Source organism: Halichoerus grypus, chromosome 8, assembly GCF_964656455.1.
Source record: "Halichoerus grypus chromosome 8, mHalGry1.hap1.1, whole genome shotgun sequence".
In the NCBI taxonomy this organism is placed as follows: domain Eukaryota; kingdom Metazoa; phylum Chordata; class Mammalia; order Carnivora; family Phocidae; genus Halichoerus; species Halichoerus grypus.
The window spans coordinates 44,315,296-44,336,667 of NC_135719.1; the positions used below are offsets into that span (position 1 = coordinate 44,315,296).

At 37.5% G+C, this 21,372-nt stretch overlaps 1 protein-coding gene across 5 annotated transcripts in view; it reads left to right on the forward strand.

The window, feature by feature from the left end:
- Nucleotides 1-21,372, forward strand: part of UACA (uveal autoantigen with coiled-coil domains and ankyrin repeats) — a 91,184-nt gene that overhangs the window by 63,064 nt on the left and 6,748 nt on the right. For 4 of the 5 annotated variants that reach the window (XM_078079146.1, XM_078079148.1, XM_078079147.1 and 1 more), the window contains 9 exons: nt 491-672; nt 1,847-1,884; nt 5,047-5,115; nt 8,535-8,642; nt 9,129-9,161; nt 9,666-9,764; nt 14,506-14,542; nt 15,419-15,471; nt 17,438-20,176. In XM_078079146.1, the coding sequence (XP_077935272.1) occupies nt 491-672; nt 1,847-1,884; nt 5,047-5,115; nt 8,535-8,642; nt 9,129-9,161; nt 9,666-9,764; nt 14,506-14,542; nt 15,419-15,471; nt 17,438-20,176 (3,358 nt within the window). The remainder of the gene's footprint in view (nt 1-490; nt 673-1,846; nt 1,885-5,046; nt 5,116-8,534; nt 8,643-9,128; nt 9,162-9,665; nt 9,765-14,505; nt 14,543-15,418; nt 15,472-17,437; nt 20,177-21,372) is intronic. The other variant, XM_036113621.2, reaches the window with a different exon arrangement.

The window sequence follows — 21,372 nt, forward strand, 5'->3', positions numbered from 1 at the left end:
CAGTTAGAAGGAAAGCTCTTTTAAGGAGAGAAATCAGAACTGAAATCTGATTCTTGTTTTGGAGTCGAAGGGATTCGTCGAAGAGGTTTGCATGATGAGGTTCAGTTCATGAAGGGGCTTTGAATAGTTTGGGTTTACAGCTGTAGGTTTTGGGCAGATGGGGTAACAGTATCAGTGATGGGAAATTTTTGTGGTAATTTACTTGTAAAACATAGAAGTACTGGAGTAAAGGAGGTTAGTTTGGTAGTAGAAGCAACACATATATGTAAGTGAATGATGCAAGGTTTTTAGCTCTGCAAACTAAGACAGAAAGTGAATGTTTTTATAATGTGATGAAGTTAAAATAGAAGATAAAAATAGGAAGTAAAATATAACAAGTATGACTTCTTAAAGTAATATCTATTCTTTAAGAAGGGGGCCTCTGGCAGGTTTCTGAAATATTTTCTTGGGTCTTTCTCAATGTCTTTTATGCTTCTGTCTTCCCTCTTAGAACTGCTCTCATGCTAGGTTGCGAGTATGGTTGTAAAGATGCTGTAGAAGTCTTACTTAAAAATGGTGCTGACGTAAGCCTGCTGGATGCCCTGGGCCATGATAGTTCTTACTACGCAAGAATTGGGGACAATCTGGACATTCTAACTTTATTGAAGACTGCGTCGGAAAATACCAACATAGGTAGGTAGCAAAGTAGCTAGAAAAGTCTAGCTTAATAGCAGCTTTTAAAGACTCAGATGGTGGAACTGCAGGTTGTAAGAAGCAAAGCATTCCTTAGTGCTACACATCATTGGTCTGTCTCCCTCTCTGCCATGGCTTTGCGTTATTTGTGTTGTAGTGGTCACTTGCTTTGAGGCAGTGCTGTTGTGTATATTGGCTAGTTTATCAAGTAAACCCTACCATACTATGGGGTAGGTTAAGGAATGAGGAGAAAGAGCCCAATCAAGCGTGTTTTACTAATATATATATATATATATATATATATATTTTTTTTTTTTTTTTTTTTTTTTTTGATGAGGAGGGCTGTAACACTTAGCTTTTATACTTAACAAAATTTTAAAGAAAGAATCATTGTTTGAACATGTATATAAAATATTCAACCAGTATTTATCAAATAACCGTATCAAGTATTTTTCTATGTTTATTAAAGAGAAATATCCTTCCAGTCTTTTCCCTATGCAGGAAGGAATAGCCTTCTAGTCTTTTCCCTATGTGGGAAATTGAGGTCACTCGTAGTGAGCTGCAGATTACTTTTTGTGTAATAAATTTTGAAGGGTTTTCCCTCATAGATAAACATTTTGTCTATGGTATGATTTTTATTAATGCATAAAAGTCCATATATTTAAGTTTAATTGAATTAACCAATTTTCTGTACATGTCATTTAAGTTGTTTACAGTTTTTGCTAACATACATAACAATTTAGTGACTGTCATTATGCATAAATATTTTGGCATATTTTTATTATAGTCTTAGGACCAATTCCTAGAAATCGAATCATATATTTCAGGATATACCCATTTCTTTAAGCTTTTGATATATATTGACAAATTGCCTTCCACTTTAGGAGTGTTTAAAATTTTGTATTTTGCAACTGCCTCCCTTTCCTAGCATTGGATATTGTCTCTCTGGATGTAATCATAACAACAAAAAATAATAATTTTGCAGTTTGATCGGTAAACATAGGTCACTGTCATTTTAACTGTAAAGTAGTAAGCTTTAGAGGGAACTTTAAAACTGATTTCTTTAATGACTCAATTGTATAGTTAGGGAATTCAAAATCTGCAATCTACCCAAGGTAACCTGCTATTTTGCTGTTCCCCTTCCTCCTCTCTTTCTCTCTGTTTAAATCTTTAGGGAGAGAACTTTGGAAGAAAGGACCACCTTTACAGCAGGTAGATCTTAATTTTAATTTTTAAAAATTATATATATGGCACAATTTCGGTAAAGTGCTTACAGGTTAATGATTATACGTAGCTGTTTCAAGTTTAAGTGCATGCTGTTCTCTCTGCTCAGTTAATCATGCCCATGTAGAATCCAGGTATTAAGATCCTGAGGCTTTGATGCAATCACTCAGTTTGAGACAGTGGATCTAAATGACAGTGATACAGTGAATGTATCCAATAGGATATAAATATCTTCCTGATTGCTGGCCTTGAGCCTCCAGCCCTTTCAAATGTGAGATATTGTACCTTGTTGAGATTCTTAAATGATGAATGTTAGCCTAGCAGGTCATAAACATAAACATTTCTCCCTTACTAATAGAGTGAAATGTTTACCGTTACAGTAAAATTCTTCCAGGGCCTTAAGAAAGGAAGAAAACAGAATTCCAAACTGAATATATACTGTGATTTCAATACCACTGTTAATATTTTGCTTTCTTTGTACTTTTTTTGCCTTGTTGGTATTTAAAGAGGACTTTGAAAAAAAACACAATATGTGAAAGAATTCATACTTTGCCCTAGTTTTATGATCAAATCACTATGTAACCCTGGTTTTGTGTCCCAGTCTCAGTAAATGTCTTGTTGTTTTTCCCTAATCTCTTCAGGTTAGCGTAAGTGGGGCTGGTTTACTGCTCTGTCACCATCTTGCTCAAGAGCTATAGTGTAGGCAGCTTTCCTCTTCTGCTGGCTGTTTCCTTCCAGGCTTTCAGCTTTTCTCTAGTGGGAGGAACCTGAGCCCTTCCAAACCCTGAGGAGAGTAATCAGGTACCTTCTGAGAAATTCTGATCATCATTCTCTCTGCACATCATTCCTTGACCTCTCACTGGAATCTGAAAGCTATATTAAAGCATGTTTTTCTCTCCAACCCATCAGAATTAAGTAATACATTCATGCCTGGGTCCTGTCTGCCGTCACTTTGCCTTTCTATCTGGAGCAGCTGTTTTTACCTTCTCTCCCATTCCTCAGACGACCTAAGTGGGAGTAGAGTGGGGAAAAAATGCCCCGTGTTATGTCTGTACCAGCTGTCTTATATGGGAGCAGAGAACGTGATTTCTGAAATACAGAGATATTTAAAATAAGGAATTATTGAATATTAATGTGGCAATGGTATTCTGCTTAGTGCTCCGGGAGTTATCTAAAATGAATACACGGAGTTAATATTCTGCTAGGAACAGTAAAACTCAATATTCCCATTCTTTGTTGAATACCTTTTAAAATAGCTGCTGTAGATAGGATTTGTTCCTGTACCAAGGGACATAGAGTCCCTGTTATCAGGAAGACTATGGTATAGTTTTAAAAATAAGACTTATTCAGTTGTTTGCTTAACAGACCTCTGTGGGGCACCTACGATATGCCCCTTACTATTCTAGGTGCTGGCGAATCATAGTGTGCAAAGTTCCCGTCTCATGTTGCTCCCAGCCTGGTGAGAGAAGTGAACAATAAGCAAATGCTAGTGTTTAGTATCATAGCATCTGCTTTGAAGAAGAGTGGAACAGGATTAGGGGATGAAGAGGGGAGAGGGCGGGAAGCTATTTTAGATGGTGTGGTCAGCAAAGGTCTCTCTCTGGAAGTGACATTTGAGCAGAGGTGTGAAGGAAGCGAGAAGGGAGCCAGGGGGCTCTGTAGGAGAAGAAGCCTTAGCGGGCAGAGGGAAGGGCTGGTGCCAACCCCCTGATTCAGGAGTATGTTTAACACATCCATGGGGCAGTAGAAGGTCAGCATGGAGGAGTGATGTGCGCATGACTGAGGAGGAGAGGCGGGTGGGGTAAGCAGTTGCCAGATGATGAAGGACCCTCTGAAGGGAAGGCGGGGATGAAGGTAGAATGAGGAAATGGCTCAGACCCCACACGAAGAACAGTCCTTTGCTAGAAGGAATGAGGCTAGAAATGTAGTTTGGGCCAAGTCGTGGATATGGAATATCTTTCTAATCGGACCTTGTCCCTCTAATTCTAAATCCAAATTCATTAGAATGACAGTTAAAACGCTTGGTTAAACAAGACTCAACAAATAATACAAAACATTAAAAAATTTTCTTGGAAAATTAAAGCACTAGCTTTTTTTTTTTTTTTAAGCTCTCAAAAAGAAAGACCATAGCTTTCTAAATTATTATGTAGATTTAAATGTCAGTTTGGGCCAAAAAAAGGTTATATGCTCTCTTGTTTAATAATTGTGTTATTTTTTTTATTAAAGCAAATCTCTAGGCTGGAATAAGGGTTCAAAGCAGTAAGTGTACAAAACAGAACATGTACTGAACCAAGTCATTTAGAGATCTTTTACATAGCTCTGGTCAGAGGATTGTCTGTCTCTTTCTTACCACACCCTTTGATATTTTATCAATGCTTAAAGAAATAAATAATTTCCATATTTCTTTTCAACATTAATGTAACTCCCTCTCCTTTTTAAGTACTAGATTTTTCCTTTGGGAATGGTTGATGATGCCTTATAGTGCAACTTTAGTTTTGTGTCTAGTACAAATTCTACTTTTTTTTTTTTTTTTTTAAGATTTTTATTTATTCATTTGCGAGAGAGACAGAGAGAGAACAAGCAGAGGGAGAGGCAGAGGGAGAGGGAGAAGCAGGCTCCCTGCTGAGCAAGGAGCCCGATGCGGGACTCGATCCCAGGACCCTGGGATCATGACCTGAGCCGAAGGCAGACGCTTAACCATCTGAGCCACCCAGGCGCCCTACAAATTCTACTTTTTAAGTCTTGGTAACTTTAGTAAAAATAAATCCTTAACAGTTAGGATTTTAAATTTTATTATGTCTTCGTATTTTAAAATAAATCATAGTTGATTTATTTAAAACCTGTAGTCCTTTGGGGAAGGTATATGCTATGGTGAGCGCTGTGAATTGTGTAAGACTGATGAATCACAGACCTGTACCCCTAAAACAAATAATACATTATATGTTAATAAAAAAAAAAAAAAATAAAACCTATAGTCTTAAAGATGCTTTCCACTTGGAGTTTTAAGTGCAAACACTGCCATCTTGTGTTATATACAGTAAAATTTCATGTTGGATAAGTAGCACATCCCTAAATGTTGCCTACTGAGGAAAATGTACTTTTCTGTATTTTCATACTTGCTAACCTGTGTTCTCTTATGTTTCACCAAAGCGAAATTTGCCATACATGCTAGATGAAGTAAATATGAAGTCAAGTCAGAGGGAGCATCGAAACATTCAGGTAAAAAGAAAAAAAAAAGGTATCTTCTTTGTAAAGAATTGCTGTGTTGTTTGTAGTGGGGTCGGGTGGGAAGAGAAGGAGCACGAAACGTGGGGGAAATGAACAGGGGAAGGAAGGGCAGCCTGCTATGTTATGTGATTCTGTTTTCTTGCCCAATCCCTTCTAAAAGAATTGACTTTTGACATGAATGTTTGGGTCATATTATCTTACAGAAAGTATTGTTTTAATATGTATTAGGAAGCAAATAATTTAACAACTTTACATAACTTTTTATTGATTTAAATATATCTGTTTTGGGCCATAAATCCTAAGTTTGTATTAATTTTAGAAAACTTAAGTATTGCAATGAAAAATGATGGCTTTAATGTAAATAAATAGTTTTTTTTTTTTTAAAGATTTTATTTATTTATTTGACAGAGAGAGACCACAAGCAGGGGGAGGGAGAGAGGGAGAAGCCGGCTCCCCGTAGAGCAGGGAGCCCGATGTGGGGCTCGATCCCAGGACCCTGGGATCATGACCTGAGCTGAAGGCAGACGCTTAACGACTGAGCCACCCAGGCGCCCCAATAAATAGGTTTTAATATGAGTGTTTTTTATCTGATGAAAAATCATTTTGTTTAACCATACAATGTTCTATGTTAATCAAAGTGTTTAAAAAATAATTATTATGTGGATTATGTCGGAGGAGGAAGATTCCATAATTAAATGGTTTATTTTATGACTGAAACACCATTAAAATAGAAGTTGTATAGCTGTTTTCCATATGATAAGACAAAAGCATTTTATTTGGGCTTTTATAGTTTACTATGTAGTGTTAAGAAAGTGAACTCTAGCCCAAAACTGGAGCCTTAAATGCTTCATCAGAGCACTGAGGTAATTAGTATAGCAAAAAAAAAAAAAAAAAAAAAAATAGAACACTCCCATAAACTTGAGAGGTGTTAAGCAAAAGTTAAAATGGCACGTTTTTCTGCTGTTTTCTGTTTCCAGGTGATGCTTTTGTTTATTTATTTTGTTAGAATCATGGTGGTTTGCTGTCTTGTATATGCTTGTATTAATTAGATAGCATAGGACCATAATCTTCTACAGGCACACCTCGGATATATTGCAGTTCAGTTCCAGATCATTGCAATAAAGCGATTATTGCAGCAAAGCAAATATTGCAATAAAGTGAGTCAAATGAATTTTTTTGGTTTCCCAGCACATATAAAAGTTATATTTGCATTATACTGTAGTCTGTATTTTTTTTAAGATTTTTATTTACTTAGAGAGAGTGAGCAAGAGAGAGAGAACACAAGTTGGGGGGGTGGGAAGCAGAGGGAGAGGGAGAAGCAGACTCCCTGCTGAGCAAGGAGCCCGATGTGGGGTTCGATCCTAGGACCCTGGGATCATGACCTGAGCTGAAGGCAGACGCTTGACTGACCGAGCCACCCAGGTGCCCCTATACTGTAGTCTGTTAAGTGTGCAGTAGCATTATATCTAAAAAACCCCCAATGTATATACCTTAATTTAAAAATACTTTATTACTGGGGTGCCTGCCTGGCTCAGTCAGAAGAGCGCGTGACTCTTGATCTCGGAGTCGTGAGTTTGAGCCCCACGTTGGGTGTGCAGATTACTTAAATAAATATTTTTTAAAAAGAAAAGAAAAAATTAAAAAAAATTTTAAAAATAAAAATATTTATTGCTGAAAAATTCTAGTCATCATTGGCATTTTCAGTGAGTTGTCATCTTTTTACTGGGCGGGGGGTCTTGCCTTGATGGCTGCTGACTCACAAGGGTGGTGAGTTGTTGAAAGTTGGAGAGGCTGTGGCACTTTCTTAAAATAAGACAGCAAGGAAGTTTGCCACATTGATGAACTCTTAACAAGTTTTCTTGGTAGCATGCTGTTTGATAGCATTTTCCCCACAGAACTCCTTTCAAAATTGGAGTTGATCCCCTCAATCCCTCTAAGTTTAGGTCATGTTCTAAATCCGTTGTTGCCATTTCAATAATCTTAATAGTATCTTCACCAGAAGTAGATTCCATCTCAAGAAACCACTTTCTTTGCTCATCCAAAGAAAGCAACTCCTCAATCATTAGTTTTATCATGGAATTGCTAGCGATTCAGCGCCATCTTCAGACTCCACTTCTAATTCCAGTTCTCTTGCTATTTCCACCACATCTGCAGTTACTTCCTCCACTGAAGCCTTGAACCCCTCAAAGTCCTCCATGAGGGTTGGAATGCACTTCTTCCAAACTCTCGTTAATGTTGGTATTTTAACCTCTTCTCATTAGTTACAAATGTTCTTAATGTCATCTAGAATGGTGAATCCTTTCCAGAAGGTTTTCAATTTCTTTTGCTCAGATCCATCAGAAGAATCTCCATCAAGGCGGCCATACAAAATGTATTTCTTAAATAATAAGCCTTGAAAGTTGAAATTACTCCTTGATCCATGGGCTACAGAATGGATGTTGTGTTAGCAGCCTTCAAAGAATTCATAGAAGAGAGTTAGGGCCTTGCTCTGGATTAGGCTTTGGCTTAAGGGAATGTTGTGGCTGGTTTGATCTTCTATCTAGACCACTAAAACTTTCTCCCTATCAGCCATAAGTCTGTTTTGCTTTCTTATCATTCATGTGTTCACTGGAGTAGCACTTTTAATTTCTTTCAAGAGCTTTTCCTTTGCATTCACAACTTGACTAACTGGTACAAGAGACCTAGCCTTTGGCTTTTTTTAGCTTCTGGCATGCCTTCCCCACTAAGTTTAATCATTTTTAGCTTTTAACTTAAGGTGAGAGATGTGTGACTCTTCCTTTCCCTTGAACACTTAGAGGCTATTGTAGGGTTGTTAATTGGTCTAATTTCAATACTGTTGTGTCTCAGGGAACAGGGGGGCCTGAGGAGAGGGAGAGAGATGGGGGAACGGCCAGTGGGTAGAGCATCAGAACACACAGAGCACTTACTGGTTAAGTTTGCCATCTTAGATGGGCACAGTTCATGGTGCCCCAAGACAATTACAATAGTGTCATCAAGGTTCACTTGATCACAGATCAACATAACAAATATAATAATAATAATAAAAAAATTTAAAATATTGTGAGAGTTACCAAAATATGACAGAGACACAAGTAAGCAAATGCTGGTGGAGAAATGGTGCTGATAGACTAGCTCAATGCAGGGTTGCCTCAAACCTTCAATTTGTAAAAAACACAGTATTTGTGAAGCACAATATAGCAAAGCACAATAAAACGAGTATGCCTGTATATTATTTCTGACCTATAAATTTTAAGCCATTGAAATGTCATTGAAACCATTGTGTCTTTGGACTTAAAGCTGTTTTATATATGTATATATCCATACATGATAGCGAACTGGTTTTAAAAATTTCTTGCATAAGAATTGCTCTTTTAAGGCTGGTCTGGCACCTGTTATCTTTACTATTTAAGGATCTGGAGATTGAAAATGAAGATTTGAAAGAGAGGTTGAGAAAAATTCAGCAAGAACAGAGAATATTACTGGATAAAGTCAATGGTTTACAACTACAGCTGAATGAGGTAATAATCTACATAATATAAAAAATTTAAAAAATGTTTTACTACCAGTAATCATCATCAAGTGCCACATCAAGTCATGGTGCTAGATGCTAAAGGAGGTACAACCAGGTCATTGTCCTTGAGCAAAGTTCTGTCTTTCTGGGATCTTTACATGAAACTTTCAGTGTCACTTATAGGAACAGAAAATACTGTTGGTGTACGGTAATAGCAAAGCACTGAACTATAGTTGGGGCTATGGGATTGGAAAGTAGGAGTTGATAATGGATGGGTTCTCAAAAGAATCAAAGTGCTTCTGAACCTGGTCAGTGAGAAGAATGAGTGACAGCTCAGACCACAGAATTGGTCATCCAGAGACATTTTCTCCTTATATCCTTGTTTCCAATCTTAAAGATATATGCCAGCCTTTTACAAAGATATTCGCTGAGCTCATGCCTTTAAAAAATAAGCTTTGAATAATGAAAATACATTTCTTCTTTTTGAATTTAGGAAGTAATGGTTGCTGATGATCTGGAAAGTGAGGTAGGATGATAAATTTTACTTTAAAGCTGTAAAATGTTATGTAAATTGAAGATGATATTGCAGTAGAGTTTTGAGTCCTGAGTTGAGATGGGGATGAGGATTTGATTTCTGGTTATTGCTTAAAGGGAAAAACAAAACCTACATGTGACTATAAAAATACGTTTTAAGGACAGCATGGGTTATCATAAGCATTTTGTTGTTATTGCCTCTGAATGCCTCATTTTCTGTGAAACTTTTAACGAAAAGATATAAAATTCTAAACATTGTAAATAAAATGTCTGAAAATAATAAGATTTGAAACATGACAGAAATGTGAAGTTTTCATAGTATTGTTTGTATATATTGTATATTTTATTAGTATATTTGTAGAAATTTCCAACTCTACTAATAGTTAAAAATACTAAAAAATCACAGTCACTCTAATTCACATTTTCTGAAACATATTTTTAACCTAGTTGCAATCACGGAGTGATTTTGCTCTGTATTTATTCCTTTCCGTTTCAGAAAGAAAAGCTGAAATCCCTTTTGGTGGCTAAAGAAAAGCAACATGAAGAAAGCCTAAGAACTATTGAGACTCTGAAAAATAGATTTAAATATTTTGAGGTATAGAAAGCTTAAATAAATTCTTTCATATAACGTAAAATGGGCAGTGGTAAGGAGCTTGGAGTCAGACTTGAATTTGAATGCTCACTTTTTTCTTTATTGTGTGACCTCAGGCAGTTTATTTAAAGTCTCTGAGCTTGCTGCCACTTTTGCAAAAATTGGGGTGATCGTCCCTTTCTCCACGAGCTTTGGCAAAGGTTAAACGAGACCACTGACTGACCCGCGTGGGCCTGGCATTCCCTTCCATACCCATTTCTCTTCCCCGGCTTTCCTCTTTGTCTTTACCTTTACAAAACTTCACACTTGTACCTGTAAATCTGCAATGTTTATGATGGTGAAAAGAACAAAGCGTCATAAATGAATAGTGTATTTCCAGGATTATCTCAGAAAGGGTTTTGTGTATCTATGCATTAATTACAACACTTGGTTGAGAATAGTGTGTCAATAAGGCTCAGCTTTGGTTAGATCAGTTGGCTCTTAGTTTTTCCAAAGTCATGGTATTTTTTAGAAAGTTTTTATTGAAATACAGTGTACATTATAAAGTACACATGTTAAAGTGTATATGTTGAAGACTTTTCACAAGTCAGACACACCAAGATCAAGAAATAGAACATTCCCGGTACCTAGAAGCCTCCTGACACTTGCTTCCTGTCAGGACCCACATTTCCAGCACCAACAGTGACCACTTGCCTGGCTTTTACCTGCAGAGGTTTGTTTTGCAAGGCCATCATACATATTTTATAAATGTGGTTCATCGCTGGTGCCACTGAAGAAGGTGGCTGATTCAATGTGAATCTTTTATCTTTACTGGGGAATATAACTCCAAAGTATGTAACAAAAGCGATTTTTTTTCCTTTGGAGATGAAAAACGTGCGCAGCTGTGAAAAAATGTAAAGACACGGGATGAATCTCACAGACGTAATGTTGCGTGAAAGAAATCAGACACAGAGTATATATTTCATGATTTCATTTTTACGAAACTTGGAATCAGACAAAACTAATCTGTGGTGACCGAGGTCAGAGTAGAGGCCACCCTTTGGTGAGGGGTTACGGACTAGGGGCATGAAGAAGCATCTGAGGGTGCTGGGAATGTTCTCGTCTTGATCTGGGTTCGATGATGCGAGGTATACACATATGCAGACATTTACTGCACCGTACACTTAACACTCATGTACTTTACTGCAGGTGAGTTATGCCTCGATGCATGTTTGCATTGATATGACTGAATTCTGAAGATTATTCAGAAATATAGGTTTATAAACTAATGAACTAGTAGAGTAGCTTCTATTTTTCACATTTGAAGATGTTTGTTTTTAAGGCTAGTAGTGAAACTAGTAATAGCTAACATTTTGTAGCATTGCCCACATGCCAAGAAACGGCCCTGTGCACTATGCACGCATTTCATAAACACATCAACTCTGTTGGCTAGATCTTACTCTTATCTCCACTTTGTGAGTGAGGAGACCGAAGCACAGAGCAGTCTACCCATGAGGGGCTCTATAAATAGGAAGTGGCAGGGCCAGAACTTGAACCCAGGCAGTCTGACTAGTTTTATGCTCGGAATAGCTTGAATGAGAAAATACAGATGTGCATATGGGATTTTTGAAATGTCCGCCAAAGTTGGATACCTATAATCGGGTACTATTTATGTATTGCTTTTCTTCTACAAGTGGACTCTCACATCTTAAGAATAACATGTTTTTCTGTAGCTTTTGACAAACTTGGAGCCAAGCCTATAACTTTCAATGAGGTTATAATATATTGTAGAAAAATAACACGTTTTTTCTTATAAAGACAACAGATTTATTTTAGGAAACTGAGAAAATGTAGGTAAACTAAAAGCAGAAAATAAACACACCTATAAGGCCAGCACTCTTAGCCCCTGACTGATCGCCTTTCACTTCATTTGTGCATAGCTTGTGTTACATACACATTCAACAGGTGGGAATACTGTTTTGTAACTTCCTTCACCTAGGCTAATGGGGACAGTTTCTCCAGTCGATACATACTCATTTTGATGAATTTTTATACTAGAAATGAGTTTTTTACTTTCAAGAAGAAAATTAGAGGGCACACTTTATATGTGACCCAGTATTTGTGAAAGCAGCCATTAAAAACTAAGAATGCATTATTTATAAATATTGAGTACTCACTACTGTATCATCTCACATGCTAAGAATTCCTCATAAGCTGCCAATAGAAGTGCTGCATTATGTGTAATATATAACAGGTAGGCAGTTCCCTTATGTTTATAGGAAAAATATGAGAAAATATGGGTATTTTAGAATGAAGCTAATTTTATGTTACAACTCATCTTTCCATTTTTATTTGAGTAATCAAGTGAAGGTAATAAACCCAAACCAAGTTTTTTGAACTCCTTATGTGTGTAGGCCTTCCCCAACCCATATATGTATAAGCCCATTTAGCAGCTATTACAAACTCTAGTATTCAATATTACATAGAACAAAGAGCTTAACTAAGTTTACAGACATTTTTCCGTACCCTTGGAGCACTATGGATTAGTGGAGGTGGCATTAATTTAGTTATAGAACTGTGGACCGTTTTTATTGTGGTCTCCTATACGAGTTTGACACATAGCTCTTAGTACTAATACGCACAGATACACAAACATGAACTACATCTGCACATCTTTTTTTAAAAATTGAAAATAGCTGACACACAATGGGACATTAGTTTCGGGTGTACTACATAGTGATTTGACAACTCTATACATGACGCTGTGCTCACCACCTGTCACCATACAACGCTACTACGATACTTTTGACTGTATTCCCTATACTGTACCTTTTATCCCCATGACTTACTCATTCCATAACTAGAAGCTTGTATCTCCTACTCTTCTTCATCTGTTTTGCCCATTCTCCTACCTCCTCTCCCCTGGCAACCATAAGATTGTTCTCTGTATTTTTGGGTCTGTTTCTGCTTTTTGTTTGTTCATTTGTTTTGTTTTGGGATTTCACATAGGAGTGAAGTCATACAGTGTTTGTCTTTGTCTGATTTACTTCACTTAACATAATACCCTGAGGTCCATCCATGTTTTGCAAATGGCAAGATCTCATCCTTTCTTATGGCTAATATTCCTTTGTGTGTGTGTGTATATATACCACATCTTCTTTATTCCTTCATCTATTGATGGACACTTGGGTTGCTCCCATATCTTGGCTATTGTAAATAATGCTGCTATAAACATAGGGGTGTATATATCTTTTCAAATTAGTGTTTTTGTTTTCTTTGGATAAATTACCCAGTAGTGGAGTTACTGGATCATATGGTATTTCTAAATTTTTCAAGGATCCTCCATACTGTCTTCCACAGTGGCTGCACCAATTTACATTCGTACCAATAGTGCACAGGGTTCCTTTTTCTCCACATCCTCGCCAACACTTGTTTTTTCTTGTCTTTTTGATACTCGCCATAATGACAGGTGTGAGGTGATATTTCATTGTGATTTTAGTCTCATTTCCCTGATGATTAGTGATGTTGAGTGTCTTTTCATGTGTCAGCCATCTGTATGCCTTCTTTGGAGAAATGTCTATTCAGGTCCTCTGCCTACTTTTTATTTTAATTGGATTATTTTTGGGGAGTGTATATAAGTTCTTCCTATATTTTGGATATTAATTCCTTATCAGATATATGATTTACAGATATTTTCTCCCACTCACTAGGTGGCCTTTATATGGTTTCCTTTGCTGTGCAAAGGGTTTTTATTTTGATGGGGTCCTGGCTATTTATTTTTGCTTTTGTTCCCTTTGCTGGAAGAGATATATCTAGAAAAGTATTTCTATGGCCCATGCCAAAGAGATTATGGCCTGTTTTTTTTCCCTACCAGTTTTACGGTTTCACGTGTCACATTCAATTCTGAGTTTATTTTATTTTATTTATTTATTTTATTTTATTTTATTTTTTTAACTTTTTTATTTTTTAAATTTTTAAAATTATTTTATTTTATTTTATGTTTTATGTTATGTTATTTTATGTTATTTATGGTGTAAGAAAGTGGTCCAGTTTCATTCTTTTGCATTTAGCTGTCCAGTTTTCCCAACATGATTTGTTGAAGAGAGACTGTCTTTTCTCCTTGCCTCCTTAGTCATAAGTTAATTGACTGTATAAGCATGGGCTTATTTCTGGGCTCTCTATTCTGTTCTATTGATCTGTGCGTCTGTTTTTCTGCCATTACTATACTGTTTAGATTACTACAGCCTTGTAGTATATCTTGAAATCTGGGATTGTGATACCTCCAGGTTTGTTGTTCTTTCTCAAGATTGCTTGGGCTATTTGGGATCTTTGTGGTTCCACTCAAATTTACTATTATTTGTTCTAGTTCTGTGAAAAATGCTGTTGGTATTTTGATAGGGATTGCATTTGATAGGGAAGGCATTTTCTTCCTTTTGAGGTAAAGAAGCCGCAGAAAGAGTGTGTATTGAAAGTTGTTTCAGTTCATTTGGGGCTCACTTTTTTTTTTTTTCTTTTGAGCAGCGAAGTTTTTCCTTGAAACACTTGGCTGCTTTTATTAAACTGCTTAGTGAAGTAGTTTATTCTCAACTGGTCTCTCTAATTGTCACTAGTGCTGTGTCTTTTTGTGGTTTCAAGTAGAGTCATACTCAGGAGAAACGAATGTTGAAAATGTGGTTTTAATGATTGGATCATTTAGAGCTAAAATAGATACAGAATTTAACAAAATGAAGCAATATTCGTCATAAATTTCTGCTTCTGATTTCAGAGCGATCATTTAGGATCAGGAAGTCATTTCAGTAACCGTAAGTACAAAAGCATAGATTATCATTACTGTTCACCCAGTTCAAACAAAGAAGAATGTTTATACCTACTTATTTTGTCTAACTGTATATGACATTCTTGCCGCTCAACTTCAGCCACTTGTTTGTTATAACTCAACACATGGAAGTAGGAAGAGGTGAAGATGCTAGTGTAGCCTCTAACATAAAATCTGGGAATGCTGAGGCTCTGATTTTCCCTAGCCACCTGTATTTTTAAATTGTATCTTATATGAGTTACCAAACTTGCCTTGTTGATTAGGAGACGTTTATCTTGTGCTATTTGGAGCTCATTTTTTATGAAAAGAAACATAACGTAGTTTTATGATTTGGAGAAATCTGGATATAGTCTCAATGCAGGGAGGCATTTTAAAATTACAAGTTACATAAATACTTATTTAAGACTATGTCATTAATATTAACTTTTGTGTATTATTTGCTAATTCTAAATAATTCCTCTAGAAAATCCTTTTTTTTTTGCTTCCCAGGAAATATTAAATTATCCTCGAGCTCAGTACAATAGTAGTATTTATCCCATAAATTGTAAAGAACACCATTTTTATTTTGACTGATTGTAAGATATATATTTTATAATAATCATGTAGCTTATGTAGTCTAACAGTCTTATATATTTCTAAAAACCAACTTAGTATCTGTTTAGAAGAATATAGATACTTCCCTCATGTATGTAGAAATAATAAGGAAAAACAGGGATATTTTAGAACAAGGATAATTTTATGTTGTAACTCATGCTTTTGTTTTGTTTGAATAATAGAGGAGAGAGAATAACACCAAATCAATTCTTAGCCTACTTTGGTATGGATATTTAAGTTAAGATATCATTTATTTGGATTTATGTAGGAAAAGAAGATATGCTTCTCAAACAGGGTCAAATGTACATGGCAGATTCACAGGTAAATCTGGATTTTAATTAAAAATTTATTAAAAATATTTGTACCTTTTTAAAAAGAGGAAAACAGCATTGTATATTTATCAGTACATATACATTGAATAAGGTTTTCATTATCAGAGAAAAGTTATTGGTGTTCTGAGTTTAATAAAAGCAGATATTACTGTTTCTGGTGCCCTCTAGAGTGTTTTTGATGACAGTAGCTGAAATAAGAAATTTGAATTACAGTTTCATTGTCTTTGATAGTAAGCCTGTAGTTATTAACAGCGTTTGGTCAACTCTTCATATTTGCCCATATAGAGGGGAAGACAGGTTACGAATAATTCAGAAGTAATTTTTTTGGCTTTGAAGTGTATTTTTCCTTATATTCAAATATCTATTCTATGTGTTGGAAATTCACCTCAAAATAAGGAAAGCTTCTAAGAGGTAGTGTTGTCTGATTTTCTCGTTGATCTGCTTCTCACCTTTACTTTCCAGTAGATAGAAGTTTGCATTTTTGGCACCTCCCATGGACTGAAGTGTTAAATATTTGGGCTTTTAAAGGCTTTTTTACATTCTGTCATTTATAGGCAGAATGAGTTAGGCTTTGTGATGTCTCTAGATCACTTTAAGCTGGAGGGACTCCTGAGTGGCTCAGTTAAGCATCTGCCTTCAGCCCAGATCATGATCCCAGGGTCCTGGGATTGAGCCCTGCATTGGGCTCCCTGCTTTGCGGAGAGCCTGCTTCTTCCTCTCCCTCTGCCTGCCTCTCCCCCTGCTTGTGCTCTCTCTCTCTGTCAAATAAATAAAATATTAAAAAAAAGATCACTTTAAGCTGGAAACTTCTAAGATTCTAAGTTGAGAAAATGGATATCATCTGAAAAGTATTTAAGATTAGATAAATATTTGATTGTAATAAAACAAGTCTGGAAATTGTAAAGATGTGTAAGTAATTGGTAAATTATCGCAGTTTTAGTCTGAAGATCATTGGTAAATTGAAAGATAATTTAGAAGCAGAGTGAGGCTGGGAAATTATTCCATGTTGTTAATTTTCTTCTTCTTGATCCTGGGGAAGGCAGCATAGATTTAACTAACAACAGTAAGACCTGTCTGTTAAAATAGTGGAGTGTATGCACAGCACATAGCTTTTATCAATGAGTTAGTACCTGTAAAGAGCCTTACTGTAATAGGCTGTATGGGAAAAAATAAAATAATTGAATTTAGTCTTTTGTGGTTATATGTTCTGTTTATGAACTATTTTTTGAAGAGTTTAATTATACTTCTTTTTTATGTCAACTCTTAGTGGAGGGAATAAGATGTCAATCAAATTTTGTACTAAGATCATATGGTAAGTTCTAGTTCATCCTACTTGAGAGAAGAAAACTTGTTTCATTTTTGTGAGTTAACTAATATTCTCTTGACAACTCATACTAGCCGTGCTTATTTTGGTGGCATTTTTATAATCATTACATTGGAGTTAATGAGGATATTCAGAAATTATATATCTTATTAGAAGTTACATAATATATCATTCTGTGAAATAATTTGCAGATTTAAAATTGCAATACTTGTTTTGATTCGAGGGTTCTGATGACTTCAGAATTGGAAGTTCTCAGCGCATTATGTGCCATAAAGCGTAGAAATAATAAGTGTGTTTTGATACAGTTGGTATCTTTTGTGGGTAGTTATTGTGAATGGGGAAAGGAACAGGAAGTAGTCCCCAGAGGCCACAACTATTTTCCTTCTTTGTTCTGCCAGAAATACACTTAAAGTGAACAGACTCTCTAAGTATCACTGCTTGAGAGCATATGAAGGGAATTATACCCAGAATGGTTTTTCTTACCTCAAAAATCACTACTGTATTTTTCCAATATGCTAGTCTGAAAACCCCTTGACTGCTGATGATGTGGCAAGTTTATATGTTTGGCAAATAAGTCAATGTCTTCCTTAGGCTTTTGTGATTAGTATCTTTTTTTTGTTTCTCTTTTCAGTGTACTTCCCCAGGGGTACCAGCCCACATGCAGAGCAGGTCTATGTTAAGACCACTGGAACTGTCATTAACCAATCAGACCTCATATTCCGAAAATGACATTTTAAAGAAAGAGTTAGAAGCAATGAGAACTTTCTGTGAATCGGCAAAACAAGACCGCCTCAAGCTCCAGAACGAGCTGGCACACAAGGTGGCCGAGTGCAAAGCTTTAGCGCTAGAATGTGAACGGATCAAGGAGGATTCCGACGAGCAGATAAAGCAGTTAGAAGACGCACTGAAGGATGTGCAGAAGAGAATGTATGAGTCCGAAGGTAAAGTAAAACAAATGCAGACACACTTTCTTGCCCTTAAAGAGCACCTGACAAGTGAAGCAGCCACAGGGAGCCACAGACTGACGGAGGAGCTGAAGGACCAGCTGAAGGACATGAAGTCGAAATACGAGGGCGCGTCAGCCGAAGTGGGAAAGTTGCGAAACCAAATCAAACAAAATGAGCTGTTAGTAGAACAGTTTAGGAGGGATGAAGGCAAGCTGGTGGAAGAGAATAAGCGATTGCAGAAGGAACTGAGTACGTGTGAAATGGAGCGAGACAAGAAAGGAAGGAGGGTCGCCGAGGTGGAAGGCCAGGTAAAAGAACTCTTAGCAAAGTTGGCCCTTTCGGTTCCGACAGAAAAATTTGAGAGCATGAAGAGCTTTTTATCAAGTGAAGTAAACGAGAAGGTGAAAAAAGTAGGAGAGACGGAAAGAGAGTATGAAAAATCACTTACTGAAATCAGACAGTTAAAGAGAGAGCTTGAAAACTGTAAGGCCAAACTGGCTCAGCACGTCAAGCCCGAGGAGCATGAGCGGCTCAAAAGCAGACTGGAACAGAGAGCAGGAGAATTCTCAAAGAAGGTCACCGAACTCACGTCGAAAAATCAGACATTGCAGAGGGATGTTGAAAAGGTTTATCTGGATAATAAGCTCCTCAGCCAGCAAGTACAGAACTTAACAAGTGAAATGAAAAATCATTATGTTCCCCTACAAGTCAGTGAAGAAATGAAAAAGTCACATGATGTCACCGTTGATGAGCTGAAGAAACAGCTTTTAGATGTAACACAAAAATATGCAGATAAGAAGCTGGAAATGGAGAAATTGCTGATGGAAAATGACAGTTTAAGTAAGAATGTTAGCCGCCTGGAAACTGTGTTCGTGCCCCCCGAGAAACACCAGAAAGAGGTCACGGCTCTGAAATCCAGTGTCGCTGACCTCAAACGACAGCTGTCCGAACTGAATAAGAAGTGTGGCGAAGACCGAGAGAACATAAATGCACTCCTGTCTGAAAACACTAACTTGAAAAAGACCCTGAGTACCCAGTATGTGCCGGCTAAAACCCACGAAGAGGTGAAAACCGAGTTGAATGGTGCACTGGATAAGGCGCACAGAGAATTACTAGATGTGAAGAAAAAATTCGAAGATCTCAATCAGGAATTTGTAAAAACAAAAGGTGAGAATGAAATCCTCAGAAGAAACCTGGAAAACACTCAGAGCCAAATAAAAGCTGAGTACATCAGCCTCCAAGAGCATGAGGAGAAGATGAGTGTCATCAACCAGAGCATGAAGAGGGTACAGGATAACAGTGTGGAAATACTGGCTAACTACAGAAAGGGGCAAGAGGAGATTGTGACACTGCATGCCGAAATCGAAGCCCAGAAGAAGGAACTTGACACGATACAGGAATGCATTAAGCTCAAATATGCTCCAATTGTCAGCTTCGAAGAGTGTGAGAGAAAATTGAAAGTAACAGAGAAAGAACTAAAAGAACAGTTAGCAGAGCAGACGCAAAGATGCCATGTCAGGGAAGAAGAGGCCAAGAAGTACAAGCAAGAGAATGACAAGTTGAAGAAGGAGATTTGCACTCTTCAGAAGGATTTAAAGGATAAGAATGTTCTTGTTGAGAACTCTCATGACACGGAGAGAGCACTAAACAGGAAAACAGAAGAGCTAAACAAACAGTTGAAAGACCTGTTACAGAAATACACGGAGGTGAAGACTGAGAAGGAAAAGCTGGTCGACGAAAATGCCAGACAGACTTCTGAGCTTCGCGCAGCCCAGACCCTTCTGCAAAAGCAGCATGTTCCATTGGAACAGGTGGAGGCCCTGAAAAAATCTCTTAACAGCACCATTGAGCATCTAAAGGAGGAACTGAAGAATAAGCAGAGGTGTTATGAGAAAGAGCAACAGACAGTGGCCAAACTGCACCAGATGTTGGAGAACCAAAAGAACTCTTCGGTGCCCCTGGCAGAGCATTTGCGGATTAAGGAAGCATTCGAGAAGGAATTGGGCATCATAAAGGCCAGCCTGAGGGAAAAGGAAGAAGAAAGCCAAAACAAAACCGAAGAGGTCTCCAAACTCCAGTCTGAGGTTCAGAACACTAAACAAGCATTAAAAAAACTGGAGACGAGAGAGGTGGTTGATTTGTCTAAGTATAAAGCAACAAAAAGTGATTTGGAGACCCAGATTTCCAACCTAAATGAGAAACTGGCCAATCTGAATAGAAAGTATGAAGAAGCCTGTGAGGAGGCGCTGCATGCCCAAAAGAAGCAACTTTCTGCCAAAGATGAGAAGGAATTACTACATTTCAGCATTGAGCAAGAAATCAAGGATCAGCAGGAGCGGTGTGATAAGTCCTTAACAACAATCACAGAGTTACAGAAAAGAATCCAGGAATCGGCCAAACAAATTGAAGCAAAAGATAATAAGGTAGGCACTGAGTAGTCTGCACGGCTTGGTGTTGGCTGCCCCAGAGCAGAGCTGCTGGAGTGGGACAGGGCCCTTTACAACAGCATGCCACAGGACAGGGTTACAAAAGCATTAACTACGTGACCATTAAATGCCACCTTTCCAGTTAGACTACTGGTGTGCGAAGCAATTCAGGATTGAAAAAAAAGTAAAGTCATACAGACAAAAGCCTTTCTCCTTTGGTTTCCTCAACTGGTATAGCCAAGAACTGAGGAAAGATGGGGAGACTCAAGGTTCACTTGCCTCCTAAGGGAATGGTCATTCCAGTGGGTTGTAGGGTACTGGAAGGGTGATGAGAGAGAGGAGGAAGAAAGCTATTTCTGGGCTGCAAGAAATGAAGGACACGAGGGAGCACCCCAGACTTGATCTTGGCACTCACCCATGCCAGTGACCGAGCCCTCCCAATTCCTTGTATACCCTGTCCTCCTATCTTTCCACAGACTGGTCTCCTCACCTGGAATGCCCTGCCCCTCCTGCCTCTTAAGTCCTGTACATTCCTTCATGCCCACTTCAACACGTGTCCTCCTTCCTGAAGCCTTCACTGTCCAATCTAGCCTCCAGTAAACTGTTCCTCTCCCAAAATGCATGTTTTCTGTTAGTGCTGCCATTCATTTCAGATGCCTAGATTACTGTCTCAGAGTTATGTGGTTGATCTTCTCAACCAGCGCGTAAGGTCAGGTTTGTAACTTAGCTTTTCTTCTTACTCATTCTCATGATAACAATTTACAGAATAAGTGCCCAACAATATTTTTGAAACTGGTAGTTGGCATAAAGTGTGTACTATGAAGATGAGAAATCAGGAAGGTTGGGTGCATTTTTATCAGTTCAATAAATAGTTATTAAAAGCCTTCTGTATGCCAGGTGCTGTGGTCCGTTCTGGGGGTACTGTGACACTTAAGAGCAGACACATCCCTAGCCCCCCTCAGTGGAGGAGTGCAAGTACTAACCTGACCCATCTGCTCATATGGCCCAGAATTTAAATGCTCTCTGCTTGTTCCGAAGGTTGTTATGAATATAATAGTGTATAATTACAATAGCAAGTTATTACTAGCTGCTTAAAATTGTTGCCACTTATTGAGCATATACTACATACCACGCATGTATTTATGATTGCATTTGATTTTCTTAACTATGAAAGAACTTCCCCCTTTCACGGA